Here is a 14,967-nt window from a genome sequence, read left to right on the forward strand (position 1 = left end):
GTAGAAAACCATCAGTCTAAGTAAGATTCCTGGTTTTCGTATCATGGAAAGCTCAAAAGCAAAATTATAGGTCAGTCATTATTTATAATTGGACAAATCAAATAGACAACTTTCAAATAAAAATAAAATTTTACTCAGTGGTGAAATGTAATCTCACAAAGAAGAGCACATGGTGTGTACCCATTCCTGTATCTCATTACAGAACCAAAGTACACAGGGATTTCTTGAGTCCTTTCACAAAGATGAAAACTTATTTAACCCTGGTTCCTGTTGGATATTCCTGTTTCCCTGATTCTCAATGCCGCTTTGTTCAATTCATAATGAAAGCATTGTGAGGCTATATCTACTGTGATGTCAGCTCTCACCACCACAAAACCAAGTCAGATGTGGTTTCAGAATAACTCCCATATGCCCAGCAATCATGACTCCAGTTTGAGGAATTCCACTGATTGAGTGCCTATGGAAACTTTAACTGTCCAGAAGATCCTTTGTGAGAATATATCAAATAAACTCTTACAGAAATATTTATGAAATAACTTCAAAGACCTTAGTAAATTCCTAAAGTCAGGAAAATATTTGTCAATGAAAATAATTTTTAAATAAAGACAAGGGAAGAAGAAGAGAGACACTCTGAAATATCTCTGTATTATTTTCTGACAGCTTCTTAGTGTTTGGTGTATCATCACAACTGAAAAGTTAATTAATACACTTAATTGTGCTGGGGCCTTACCTCTTCTTCAATATCATAAAGCAAACATAGACAAAAGATGAAGAGGGTGCTCCTAAAACAGAGAAGCAATGATTGATCAGTAACTTCCACTCGGCTTGTTTCAAGCCTACAAACTAATTCTAGCTGCCTCAATGAAACGACCACCAGAGGCCTGCATGAATAGAGCCCTCCTTCAGTGGACCTTACGCCCCACCTCAGCATGTCCAACCAGCATTCAGCCCACTGCCTGCACCCTAGAATTACTAAGAACGGAGCTCAGCACAAAATTGTAAACTTGCTTAAAATATTATTAGATTGTTTTTATTTTTTAATAATGAGATGGTACACCTCTCCAAGCATAAATTTTATACAAAATAGTGTTGTGTAAAAAAAAAAAAAAAAAGATGTACCTCCCCTCCAACTTTAACACTTCCCGAGAAGATTGTATGCAGCTAAGGCAGAATTATGTACAGCTGAGAGAGAGGCATAAGCAAAGGGGTGAGTAACTGGAATCTCTGGTCAAATGACCCTCCCCCACACTCTCATTCTATGAGAGTCTTGTTAGCTGTCAATAATCATGGCTCTGTTAAAATTATATTGGTAAAACTTTGCTCAGAGAATCAAGTTTCACTTGCTGTTGATCCAGATTTATTAGGGAAAAATATCTACTAACTGATCATATTCAGTAATAACAGGAGGACTTTATCAACAACTTGAATTTCCAGTGACTAAGGGCAGCTGCCACTTTAAATACTGTATGAGAATTTATCTAGTCCATTCTTTCATAGACAAATTAAAATTACTCTTGAGAAATGGTCTTTGCTTTTAATAAAAGTGTGGTTCTGCCTGCTTCTGACATTCTAATCTTTTGTTTCCTGTGACCCATGAAGAAACTATTTCAATCTGACAGCGTCCACCCTCATGTCCTTCACAGTCAGTGATCCATACAACCATAAGTCACTTTAAAACATTTGGCTAAAAATGTATCTAGGCATCGAAACAATTCTACACCAAGCACAAAGACAGACTGTTAATCTTTTTTAATAAAATGGCCATGTTACTAGAGGACACACCGTTCATGACATCCCCAGTGTTGGCTGAGAAGGTCATGGAAATGTACAACCAGTTTGTGCAAAACAATCTTCAAGCCAACAACTGTGCTGGAGTTCCAGATGCTACACTTCCCACTATCAAAGCTCCAGCAGGTCAGGGGAAATGTGGTGCCACAGAGCAATTCTGACTCCATTCTTTCATAAAATTCCATAAGTTTAAAGAGCTTGTTACAATGTCCCATCAGTTAACCCTTCATGAGTTGCTTAGGAGCTCTATAACCTGGTGGGGCTAAAGAGATTTAAGCCATTAAAGAATGAAGTCTAACATCCAGCAAATGGGGATTTTCTCCCAATGAACAGATTACATTGTATACATTTACCTCTCTTTGGTACCTGGATTTATTTTAAACATAAGATTGTATAAAATACTAGGATCACTAAATGTAAGTTTAAATTTAATTAGGCAGTGTTTCTGTAACTACCCTCATTTTTAGGCTAGTGTAGATTACATCCATTCTAGTTTGAATAATGAAAATAGCAAGTGATTACAGAACCTAAAATATATTTATTATGCTTAAAAGTCCAGCTGTCATTAGCTACAGAAAAATGTGTCCAGTAATCCCCATGTGATCCACTTCAGTGACTCAAGTGGGAGGGCATAGTACCTTTAAATAAAAGTATGCCTCTAGGAATGAAATATAAAATTAATAAATTAAAGTTAATAAACAGTGTGTCATATTTTTATTTTTTTCATCTCCCACAACCAAAGTCTTTCTGCTGTTTTCAAGGCTTCTTTTCTTCCCATTCTTCAAAATCCTTCCTCCAAATAAATGTCTTCACAAATAAAAAAAACAACAAATGTTGTTTATATGTCAGTTCTAATACATAATTCTAGCCATGTGGAAGCTCTAAGCTCAACATTATGAGTATATCACAAGTAAAATTTTAAGTTGTAACACTTGGGCTATTTATAAAAGGTATTTCCTCAGACTCTTCTGAGATGGGGCTTGAGAATGAAATATTAGAAACACCCCCACATAATGATGATGTGTATCTGCATGTGAACCCCTACACTGAAGAGTTCCAACCTACTGCACAGTGCTTGGGTCACCGTACCATGGGTGGAGTTGCCAAGGTAAAAGCTGCAACTATCGAGTCTTTGTTTCAGTAAACATTATCAATACATCTTATCTTCTGTCAATCTTACTACTTACTGGGAATCAGAGAGTGCTATTTAAGAAGGGATGTGTTCTGTGAAAGTTCTCTTTCTTCTAGAATTTTCAACCATAGTTACCCAAACTGAATATTCAGCAAAAGTAAACTGAAGCAACAGTTGATTGTTCCAAAGGAGAATCTCCCAGCCAGGTAAAGTATGTGTTTATAAATATATAAGTAATTCTGGCTTTACAGTTCTGTGTTTGCTCTTATTATGAAGTACATTATTCTTATGACTTTTAAGAGAAAGAACCATAAAAAGAAAGCATTTTAGGTGATAGAGCATACTAAATTGTGTTAAGTTATGAAGAAAGGGGGATATGGAGACCTGGCTATCTGCATGATGTACACTTACATTTTGCAATCTGTTGATTTCTCAGTTGGTGTATTTTGATGGTGTCTGCAGTAAATAAAAGACCTTTGAAGACAGACACAAATATAGATTGGCATTACTGCCATTCCTGTTTAAGTTACATTTATTACTTCCTTTTAAGCTAATTTTAAGGCAGCACATTAACAGTTTACAGAGATAATTATACCTGCTGTACCTATAGACCCATCTTTCTATACCTAGAGAGGGCACAGAGACCCCAGGATCCCTCATCAGCATAATATTCGCAGTTGCATTTTGTAATCCCAGAACCATTTGCACAATACTAGGATACATTCTGGAGCTATTGTCAGTTTAAAGTCCAAAGTTTTACACCCAATTCACATACTGATTAGCTACAATTAGCTTTTGAAAATCACTTGAAATAAAGGCACATGGGAGCAATGATCATTCAGACTGATATGAACCATGAGAGTGGTGATAAAAAATATTATTTTCACAATATTCACACTGACAATACCTAGGCTCAAATATAACAATCTATAAAAAGTTTACTAGTTTCAAATAAACATCTCCAATGTATAAACAAAGAAGCTATTTGATCCTAAAATATTTGCCCTAAATGTAACAATGATTATTTTAATATTCTTTTGTGTAAGAAGAGTCCTTTAAATAATTACCTAAGTTATCTTACAAAAAATTAAGGTAGGTGCTATCTTGTTTTACAATATCACAAACATAACGACATTGTTGTGGATATACATTGTTATCTTCTCTAAAATTCATGAGCATCACTAAATATGGTGCCAGCATGTGTTCATCATGTTACATGACTAGGGTCAGAACTAAGTTTTCATTTTAAATTCAGAAAAATGCTGTCGGCTGACTTGACTAACTGTGGACAATAACTGACCTTCTTTCAGAAGCAACATTGAGAAATGAAAAGGGAAACTTTCATCTTGTGCCTCGTGGCTCTCATTTCATATTTTACGGTAAGTTCCCTCAGTGGCAAATATCCTTGGTTCATTTACTGTTAAAACTTCTCAAGACTTCTTGTATTTCTGTTCCTGTTTGTTTTGGGGTTTTTGTTTTTTTTTTTTTTTGGTTTTTTTTTGTTTTTTTTTTTGTTTTTTTTTTTGTTTTTGTTTTTGTTTTTTGCTGCTGCTTGTTTGTTGCTTTTTAACTAGAAATAGCTTTTTTTTTCCGCTTAAAACACAGTGTCAAGTTCCTGCTCACTAAGGACTTGCTTTGATTTATCTTTCTGTTTCATGCATGTTTACAGGTTGTGAGGCTGGTGACTCTAGCAAGGGTAGTAAGATGATCAGAAATGAGCAAGATAGGCCATGTAGATTTGGAAGGAACTCTCTAGCACTTCTCTAGAAATACGTCTTCTTTTTTTTTTTCTAAATAAATTTAAACCAAGTTAAGTTTCCTGAATGTCTTGAGACTATGATAATGGTAAAATGAATAATTGAACTTACATAGTAAATTTCCTGAAAGGGTCTCATGCAGTACTAACACAAGTTAATGCTTATTTCAATACTTTTTAACATAAATGAGTATAAATAAAATTAAAGGGCCTCTCTGGTGCCTGAAATATGCTGGTTATAGTTGAAGCATTCCTGTTAACTCACTTGAGGGAAAAATAGACACAAAAATCACTCAGTTAATAAGTGAAGCGCTTGACTGACTGGACTTCCTCCTCATCACTGTCACTCCCTTAACAAAAAATACTATTCAAACTTTTGAAACTTGAGTTAAGTTCTGCAAAACAAAAACAAAAAAACACCCCAAACTATATAATATAAAAAATATAATATAAAATGGTTGACAGGTCATAATAATAACACAAACAAAAACATCAGAAGAGTTATACACATCTCAGAGAACGGTGTCCTAAGCATATGTTGTCATGAGCTGGGGTGTAGATAGAGAAGACAGAATTTGGAAGGCTGAGAGTTAGTTTTGCATCTTAGAGACTACTAACCAAGTGCTGTGTAATGAGCCTAGGGCTGTGTAACAGAAATACCATTGATTTAAAATGGAGGCCTTTCATACTATCCACCTAAGAGAAATACTTCAGCACCATCTGCATCACACAATTGACAAACACAGGGTACGTGGCAGGCTAGTCATATGAGCAAAGTAGCATTATGTTGTGAAACTTACTGTGACATTTATATGACTGTACAACTTTTTCTCCAGATTAGGTTGAAGTAGAGGGGTGTTTTATTCCAAAGGACATCTCTCTCAGAAACATTTGCTTTACTAATAAAAATATACATCCTGGGACCCTATCTCAGACAGAAGGGACTAAGGCCTGACAATGGAGCAAAGCTGCATAGGTTTCTTGTGTATGCTGTAATCCGAAAGTATTTGAATAATTTTTCTTGAGATTAAGTTCTTATAGAGCCATAGCTTCATAAGACAAATAAAGAGACCTCTTAATATAATTCAACTAAAAGTAATACATCATATGAAAAAGTCTAAGTGAATGATTGCCAAATTCATTCTACTGAACTAAACTTTTGGTAGCAATTCCTCAAAAATATGTTGCATTAGAAAATTTTGTTTGAGCCTCGAAAATATCAATAGAGCACAAATCAAATTCCCATAGACAAGTAAATGGGCAGACAGGACACAGTGGAGCACAGTTTCCTTGCAGTGTCTTTCAGATACCAATGAAGGAGATGGTGGCACTGTCCTCTCTCCTACTCCCTGCCCCATGTTGTAGACAGACAACTTCTGGGGAGCCCTGCATGGAACATCAGTCTTGAGAAGTCTTCAGAACTGTGTTTTGATTTTAATGAAGTGATAGGATCCCTTAAAGCACTTTCATTGTGTCTTTTTACTCTGCAAGCCTAAGCTATAGCCAAGTGCTACTTAAAACTATGTTTCTCTGGTCTGAAAGATTATAGAAATCTGTCACATAAAAAGTAAATGGTTCTATATATTTAAAAGTATCAATTTAGCAAATAATTATTCTTATAACAATAAAATATTCTTTTATACATAAAAATCTCAGAGCATAACTTTAAAATCATTTGTATTCACTGCTTCATGGAGAAGGTTCTAAGATGTCTATACTCATTAAGCTAAATCTTTGCCTCATGTGGAAAAGCTGTTAGCTAAAAGTCATAAGCTAAAAATCTTACCTCTTAGCCTGATAAAGGAACTTAGTTAAATTTAGCCTTTAGAACATTGAATATATAGTGGTTATCTTTATAAGATCAGGGCTAGCTGGGATTTATTAGGTTCATATTTGTATATTTACATTATACATGGATACATAGGGTCATTATAAACCTCACAAAAACTATCCTACCAAGGTGGATATTTTAAATGTTGTAATAGACGGTATAGAGCTGGACCGAAGCTATCCTAGATCGAATGAAAGAATGAGTAGCTAAGGATATTGTAAGAAAACAAAACGGCAGCCAACAAATGGGAAACGATCTTTACCAACTCCATATCAGATAGAGGCCTAATATCCAAGTTATACAAAGAACTCAAAAAGCTAGACACCAGAGAATCAAACAACCCTATTAAAAAATGGGATACAGAGCTAAACAAAATGTTCTCAATTGAGGAATATCAAATGGCTGAGAAACATCTGAGGAAGTACTCGACATCCTTAGCCATCAGGGAAATGCAAATCAAAACAACCCTGAGATTCCACCTCACACCAGTCAGATTGGCCAAGATCCAAAACTCAGATGACAGCAGATGCTGGCGAGGTTGCAGAGAAAGAGGAACACTTCTCCACTGTTGGTGGGGTTGTAAACTGATACAACCACTCTGGAAATCAGTCTGGCGATACCTCAGAAAATTGGACATAGTACTCTCTGAAGACCCAGCTATTCCACTTCTGGGCATATACCCCAGAGACACTTTAATATACAACAAAGAGACTTGCACCACAATGTTCATAGCAGCTCTATTTATAATAGCCAGAAGCTGGAAAGAACCCAGATGTCATTCAGTAGATGAATGGATACAAAAATTGTGGTACATTTACACAATGGAATACTACTCAGCCACCAGAAACAATGACTTAACCAAATTCTTAAGAAAATGGCTGCATCTAGAGAACATCATCCTGAGTGAGATAACCCAGTCACAAAAGAACAGACATAATATGCAGTCACTGATAGTGGGATGCTAACCCCAGAGGCTCGGACTGCCCCAGAAACAACTCACAGACTGTGTGAAGTTCAAGAAAAAAAAGAAAACAAAACAAAACAAAAAAAGTCTATCCTTACACACCAAGAACACATTGACAAATTCTGGGTTACACCCTGTATTACATGTACGTTTTGCTCATTGTAAAAAAAAAAAAAAAGAAGAAAGAAAAAAAAAGCCAAGCACTGACACAGTTGGATTTGTATACATTTATGCAAAAATGTTTAAAATTTTTTATCTTTGTTTTTTAAAATAAAGTCTAAAAAAAAAAAAAAAGAATGAGTAGCTGAATCACTGTGGAACTGGCTCCCAAAGTTAACCAACAGCTGACAGATTCCTATCTGCTATCATGTGAGAAACAGAGGATAAGAAATGTGATTATATTTTATTTAAAATGTACATTTTGTGAAGATTTCTGACACAGACAGATTATGAGAGTAAAGATTCTTCATTAGATATCACTTAAATTTAGTCAGTTGGCTAATTTTAAATTTAATCCTTTGTATAAGTCACACATAGAGAGAGACATTTTCTCACATTTAAGATCTTCTTAAAGATGATTAAAACCAGAATTCTCAAATATACATCAGAAAAGTTTAAAATTTTCTCCACAAATTTGTCGCTAAAATATTTTCATTATTTTTCCACGTTAAATTCCTTTCAGCTGTAAGAGCACATTAAAGGACCAAATATACTTACCTATCAAAACAGAAAATGAAAACTACAAATGTCATCGTACAAGACTTCTCAAGTGTGTTTGTTGCTCTTTTAAGGTTTGGGAATTTATTTTATTGTGAGAATGCAAGATATGTTCAGTTCAGAGAAGTTTAAAGTTTGCTTTAGAAAGTAGAGAGTTAAACTTTGAATTGATCCAATCTGGTAGGTGGATGACTATCTCTCATGGATAAACATTCAGTGGTGAGCTTATTCTTGTGTTCTGTATCTCCATGTCTCAACGCACAGCATCTGAGATGCCTCATCCTCTCTCCGGAACTCATACAAAAGCACTTGTAATGATCAGACCTAGAAACTACTTGTAGTAACTTTTCAAATTTTGTTAGAAACTACTCTTACACTTTTAAAATGTAGATGTAGCCAGAGATGAGAGAAACTTAAGGGTCTTAAACAGCAAGATGTCAAAGAGGAGGACTAATGATGAGAAAAAAGAAGACAGATAGCTGGGACTGGGAAGTTGCTGATAATCGTGCCAAGTACGTGAGAATCTTGGGCTAGAGAGATGGCTCAGCCGTTAAGAGTACTGACTACTCTTCCAGAGGTTCTGAGTTCAAATCTCAGCAACAACATGGTGGCTCACAAGCATCTGTTAACAGGATCCAATGTCCTAAACAGCAACAGTATACTCACACACATAAAATAAATCTCTGAAGGAGGAGGAGAAAGGGGAAGTAGTAGTAGTAGTACAGCATCTTAGACAGTACTTGTAGAGGGATAACTGGCAAAGTCAACTAAATCAAGCAATGTGGGAAAGAGAACACAAGATAGAGGCCTCAGACACAGCTGCCTTGGGTCTGACAGCCAAAGCCCTTAAAGGGGAAACTGGGCTCTCAGAAATGAAAATTGCAACTTCCAATCACAGGCTCTAGCCCCAGACTAGACATTGCCATGTCTTCTTCTGAACAAGGACAAAGAACTGGTAGTTACTTTGTTCTATCATCAAGGGCCTCCAAGAAAATCTTGGTGAGGTCTGGCTTCAAAAACTGAAGCAGTAGATAAAAGTTTACATCTGATCCACAAGCACAAAATAGAGAGAAAGAAACCTAACTGGGCAAAGAAAGCATTTCTGAAACCTCAAAGCCAATCCTTTCCAAATCATTCTACCAACTGTGGGCCAAGCATTCAAATAGATGAGCCCATAGGGGCCCCTCTCATTCAAATCATTGCACAGCTTACATTCTAGGTTCCTGTCCTTTATGCACTGGATCCCATGTAAATACACATAAATTAAAACCTAGACTTTGCAAAAAAAATATAGTACATGTGGTATTTGTCTTTCTGGATCTGGATCACCTTACTTAATTTATTTTCCATTCTACTAATTTCCTGTGAGTTTTTAATTTTACATATATACAATGAAATTTTATTTATGTACTACATTTTCTTTTTTATTTATTTTTTAATCTTTTGGTACAGTCCAGACTTTTTTACCCTCCCAGTCCACCCACCAACATCCCACACCTCCTCCTCTGTCTCCAAGAAGATGTCTCCACCCCAACCCCACCAGACCTTTCCACACCCTGGGGTCCCAAGACTCTTGAGGGTTAGGTGCATCTTCTCTGACTGAGTTCAGACCAGGCAGTCCTCTGCTGTATATGTATTGGGGGTCTCATATCAGCTGGTGTGTGCTGCTTGGGTGGTGGCTCAGTGTCTGAGAGATCCCAGGGTTCCAGGTTAGTTGGTCTTCCTATAGGGTCCCTCTCCTCATCAGCTTCTTGCAGCTTTTCCCTAATTCAACCACAGAGGTCACCAACTCTGTCCACTGGTTGGGTATAAATATCTGCATCTGACTTTTTCAGTTACTTGTTGGGCTTTTCATAGGGCAGTCATGATAGGCCCCTGTTTGTAAGCACACCATAGAACATCCGTAGTAGTGTCAGGCCATGAGGCCTCCCCTGAGCTGGGCCTGTCACTTGACCTCCTTTTAATCAGGTTCATTTCTATTTTTCTCTTTACAGTTCTTGTAGACAGGAACAATTACCGGTCAGAGTGTTGACTGTGGGACGGCAATCCCATCCCTCAACTTGATGCCCTGTCTTTCTACTGGAAGTGGGCTCTACAAGTTCCCTCTCCCAACTGTAGGGTGTTTCTTCTAAGGTCCCTCCCTCTGAGTCCTGAGAGTCACTCACCTCCCAGGTTTCTGCATGTACCACATTTTCATTATTCATTCAACAGTTTGTGGACATCTAGTCTAATTCCATTTCCTTGCTATTGTTACTATAGTGACATTATGAGTGCAATTAACACAGCAGCAAGAAATACAAATACCCATGTGTCTCTGTGGTAACATGGAGATTCTGTAGAAGCGATTTACTCTCAATTCGGGGTTCCTAAACTGCCTTTGATCTTTCAGTTCCCAGATAAAAGACACACAACTTTTACTCTTTAAAATAAGCCTTTATCAGCGCTAAAGCTGGGTAGATATCTGCCCTCTATGCTATTAAAATCTATTTTCTATCAATAACCCCCAAGTTATTACTATGTTTCATCTGGGCTGCTCTTAACTCCAACTGACCAGCCCTCATGACCATGCTTTCTTGACTCCTAATTCATGATGGCTTCTCTCTCTCTCTCTCTCTCTCTCTCTCTCTCTCTCTCTCTCTCTCTTTGTCTGTCTGTCTGTCTCTCCCCAACCCCCCATGGTCTCCTCCAATTACACACACACACACACACACACACACACACATAACCTAAACCTCAAGCTCCACCTATCTCAAGTCTGCCTAGCTATTAGCTTTAGGCATCCTACCAATCATAAATAACCTGGGGACAGGGTCATATATCCTCACTTGGGTCTATAGTTTAGATACTTTCCTCTCTGGGTCAACCAGGCCTTGAGGGCCTGCACTTAGCATTACAATATATAGCAACAGACCAAAACTCAAGATTCCTTTGATTATATGCCCAGGAGTATATCTTGGTCCCGTATTATTTTCAATTTAACTTTTTACTAATTCATTTTACATCCTGTTCACTGCCCCTTCCCGGACATCCCCTCCCACAATCCTTCTCCTCTGAGAGGGTGGAACCCCCCCCCCCATATCCTCCAACCTGGCACTTCAAGTCTCTGGGAGGCTAGACTCTTCCTCTCCCACTGAGACCAGACAAAGAAGCCCAGCTAGAATCTATCCCACACAGGCAACAGCTTTTGGTACAGCTTTTGGTATAGCTTTTGGTACAGCTCTACCCCCCTACCCCACTCCAACCTCCCTCCAGATGTTCAGGACCCACATAAAAATCAAGCTGCATATCTGCTTCTTATATCCAGAGAGGCCTAGGTCCAGTCTGTGTATGTTCTTTGATTGGTTGTTCAGTCTCTGAGAGTCTCATGGGTCCAGGCTAGCCAACTCTACTGGTCTTTCTATAGAGTTCCTATGACCATAATCCTTCCTGCTACTCTTCCATAAGAGTCCCCAAGCTCCACCCACTATTTGCTATAGGTGTCTGTTATCTGTCTCAGTCAGCTTCTGAAGACAGTCATGCTAGACTCCTGTCTGCAAGCATAGTTGAGTATCATTAATAGTGTCAGAGATTGGTGCTTTCCATGGGAAGGGTCTCAAGTTGGGTCAGTTATTGGTTGGGCATTCCCTCAGACTCCATCTGCCTTGTTTGTCTTGTAGTCTGTAAGACTGTAACTCTTTTAGATTAATGAGTAATGTGAGGAAAGGCTCATGTCTTCTTTCTCTCTTTACTGGTTCCTAGAAATATGTTATTTATACCCATTTGAAATTAATAGTATAAATGTAATAAACACACATTCAATCAAAAATTCTAAACCCTGACTTCATCTGAATTTTGCAATGGTTTGATAAATAGTATTTCCAGATGGTCCCACTAGGACATTTGTTTACATTTGAAATTATTTCCAATAGTGCTTTTTTTATTTAAAGTAATTTGCTAGTATTTTTGTCGAGTCTTCTTGCATCTGTATTCATTAAAGGTTGTGGCTGAGTTCTTCTGCAATGTTCTTTACTGGTTTCTTTCCCAGCATATACTTTTCTTGTAGAATGACTTTAAACAAATTTACCCCTTTTCAATATTTTTGAAATAATTTACAAAGAATTGGTATTATTTATTCCTTAAAATTTTTGAGAGATATAGTAAGCCATCAGGCCCTAGATTTATTTTTATTGGAAGATTTTTGTTAGTATGAGTTTCCAGTGACGCTTCATCTCTGTGGTGTAACTGTTTTCTTTCTCTCTGATTTTGTCCAGTGGGGGCTTCTTGCTTTCTTCCCAGTGAGTCTAGTTAGCAGCTTGCAAACCTGTTTATGGACACAGAAACAACGTTCTGTTTCACTGACTTGTTTACTGCTGCCCCTCGTGTTTATGTATTGCCTCCTACTAATGGTTTGGTGCCCTCTTAACTTTCTTGGTCCTTTCTTGGTGTAACTTGCTATGATATACATCATTAAGAAGTCTGATTATCTTGTGGTTCCTATTTTCACCTTTTTTCAAGAAGCATATTCTCTTTTGATTTCTTCAATAACTTATCGCATGGTAAATAGCATATTAAGTCTTGGTGAATCTGTGAAAGTTTTGAAGTTTCTCTTATTCTTTAGCCTTACACATGCACGTAATATTATACAACTAATACTATACATACTGCAGGTTGTATTCATGTATTTATATACAGATGTGTGTGTGTGTGTGTGTTGTGTAGCAACAACTAATGGAGAAAAGCTCATGAATTTGAAAGAGAGAAAGTACATTTTAGAGTATGTTTGGAGGGAAGAAAAAAGGAGAAAAATGTCATAATTACTATCTCAAAAAAATAAATTTTAAAGTAACTACATATAATTACTGTGTTTGTTTTAAACAAAATAAGATAACCACAAAACATAGTTATATATAATAGAATAATAAATTTTAATGTTCTATAGCACAGAGGTGACTATATTTTATAAAAACCATGTGTGTGTTTGTGTGTGTCTGTGTGTGTGTGTGTGTGTGTGTGTGTATAATGAATGACTAAAAGAGAGGTGCTCAAAGTTTCCAAGAACAAAGCAGCAAGAATATACACACAAACTACCCTCATTCGACCAATGCATATATTGAGGTTTTGCCTATATTTCACAAATATATACTATATAAATGCAAATATATATTGAGTTCATCAAAATATTCTTAAATATTTAACATTAAAATGTTAACTATCCTTAGCTTACCATTATATGTTGTATACATATACAGAATTATAATTCATCCCTCTTACTTATACAATAAAAATAATAATTAACACAAATATATGTGTTATATAAGTAGTCACATATGCTAAGGTTTGAAAATCAAATTATGAATTTTTAAAGTTTATTTTTCCTTTTATTTTCATAGCCTGGTGAAAGTCATCATAACCATCCAAAACGAAGTCCATACCAAAGAATTCCAAGTTTCCCCAGACAATATTCACATAACATTCATCACCCAAGACGTGGTCAACATGATTTCCATGTTTCAAAGAAACATCAAGCTGAAAGACCTTATGTTGTACCAAGTCAACATTCTCGGTCTAACATTTGTTCTCCAGGAACTACTCTGGTGCTGATGAATCGCCGTCACTTTAAGTTTCTATGCTTACCTAATAAACAGCCAATTCCTGACAACACAAAAACAAATGCAACCACACCAGCACCGACCACCAAAACTACCACAAATCCAACCACACCAGCACCGACCACCAAAACTACCACAAATCCAACCACACCAGCACCGACCACCAAAACTACCACAAATCCAACCACACCAGCACCGACCACCAAAACTACCACAAATCCAACCACACCAGCACCGACCACCAAAACTACCACAAATCCAACCACACCAGCACCGACCACCAAAACTACCACAAATCCAACCACACCAGCACCGACCACCAAAACTACCACAAATCCAACCACACCAGCACCGACCACCAAAACTACCACAAATCCAACCACACCAGCACCGACCACCAAAACTACCACAAATCCAACCACACCAGCACCGACCACCAAAACTACCACAAATCCAACCACACCAGCACCGACCACCAAAACTACCACAAATCCAACCACACCAGCACCGACCACCAAAACTACCACAAATCCAACCACACCAGCACCGACCACCAAAACTACCACAAATCCAACCACACCAGCACCGACCACCAAAACTACCACAAATCCAACCACACCAGCACCGACCACCAAAACTACCACAAATCCAACCACACCAGCACCGACCACCAAAACTACCACAAATCCAACCACACCAGCACCGACCACCAAAACTACCACAAATCCAACCACACCAGCACCGACCACCAAAACTACCACAAAAGAATCTACTACTTCACCTAAGCCAAGCACCTCAACAGCCATACCTACATCAACCAAGTCTACTAGTAGCTCTCCCTCTACTACATCCAGTTCTACCGTCCAAACTACAACTCTGTCACCTTCACAAAGGCTTTGGGTGTTCTTTCAGCGGCTCTTTGGTTTTTAGGATAGGATGGGATGGTCTCCAAAATGTCAGAACAGTTTGATCTTTTAGGATAAATAAGTTTCAATGATGATTTTGAAGAAAGCAACTTGATCTAACTAGAAAATCAAACAAATAAAAACAATTTGAGCAATGAAATGCATCTCTTGTCTTCATGACTACCATGATACCCTGTGTTTTATTGTTTACCTCCAACTGCTAAACAGGTTTCCTAGAAGAAATCAAAGAGCTTTTGATTAAAATATCTGTATATATACACAGATG

At 37.3% G+C, this 14,967-nt stretch overlaps 1 protein-coding gene across 1 annotated transcript; it reads left to right on the forward strand.

Moving 5' to 3' along the window:
- Positions 1 to 4,245: 4,245 nt before the first annotated feature.
- Positions 4,246 to 14,706, forward strand: MUC7 (mucin 7, secreted; the record flags this gene model as incomplete). The annotated part of the gene is made up of 3 exons (XM_080911124.1): positions 4,246 to 4,299; positions 13,558 to 14,188; positions 14,399 to 14,706. The coding sequence occupies 3 exons, from the start codon at positions 4,246 to 4,248 to the stop codon at positions 14,704 to 14,706; spliced, it is 993 nt and encodes a 330-aa protein (XP_080767250.1).
- Between the last annotated feature and the right edge of the window lie 261 nt (positions 14,707 to 14,967).

This window comes from Micromys minutus (assembly GCF_963924665.1).
Source record: "Micromys minutus genome assembly, chromosome: 1".
Lineage (NCBI taxonomy): Eukaryota > Metazoa > Chordata > Mammalia > Rodentia > Muridae > Micromys > Micromys minutus.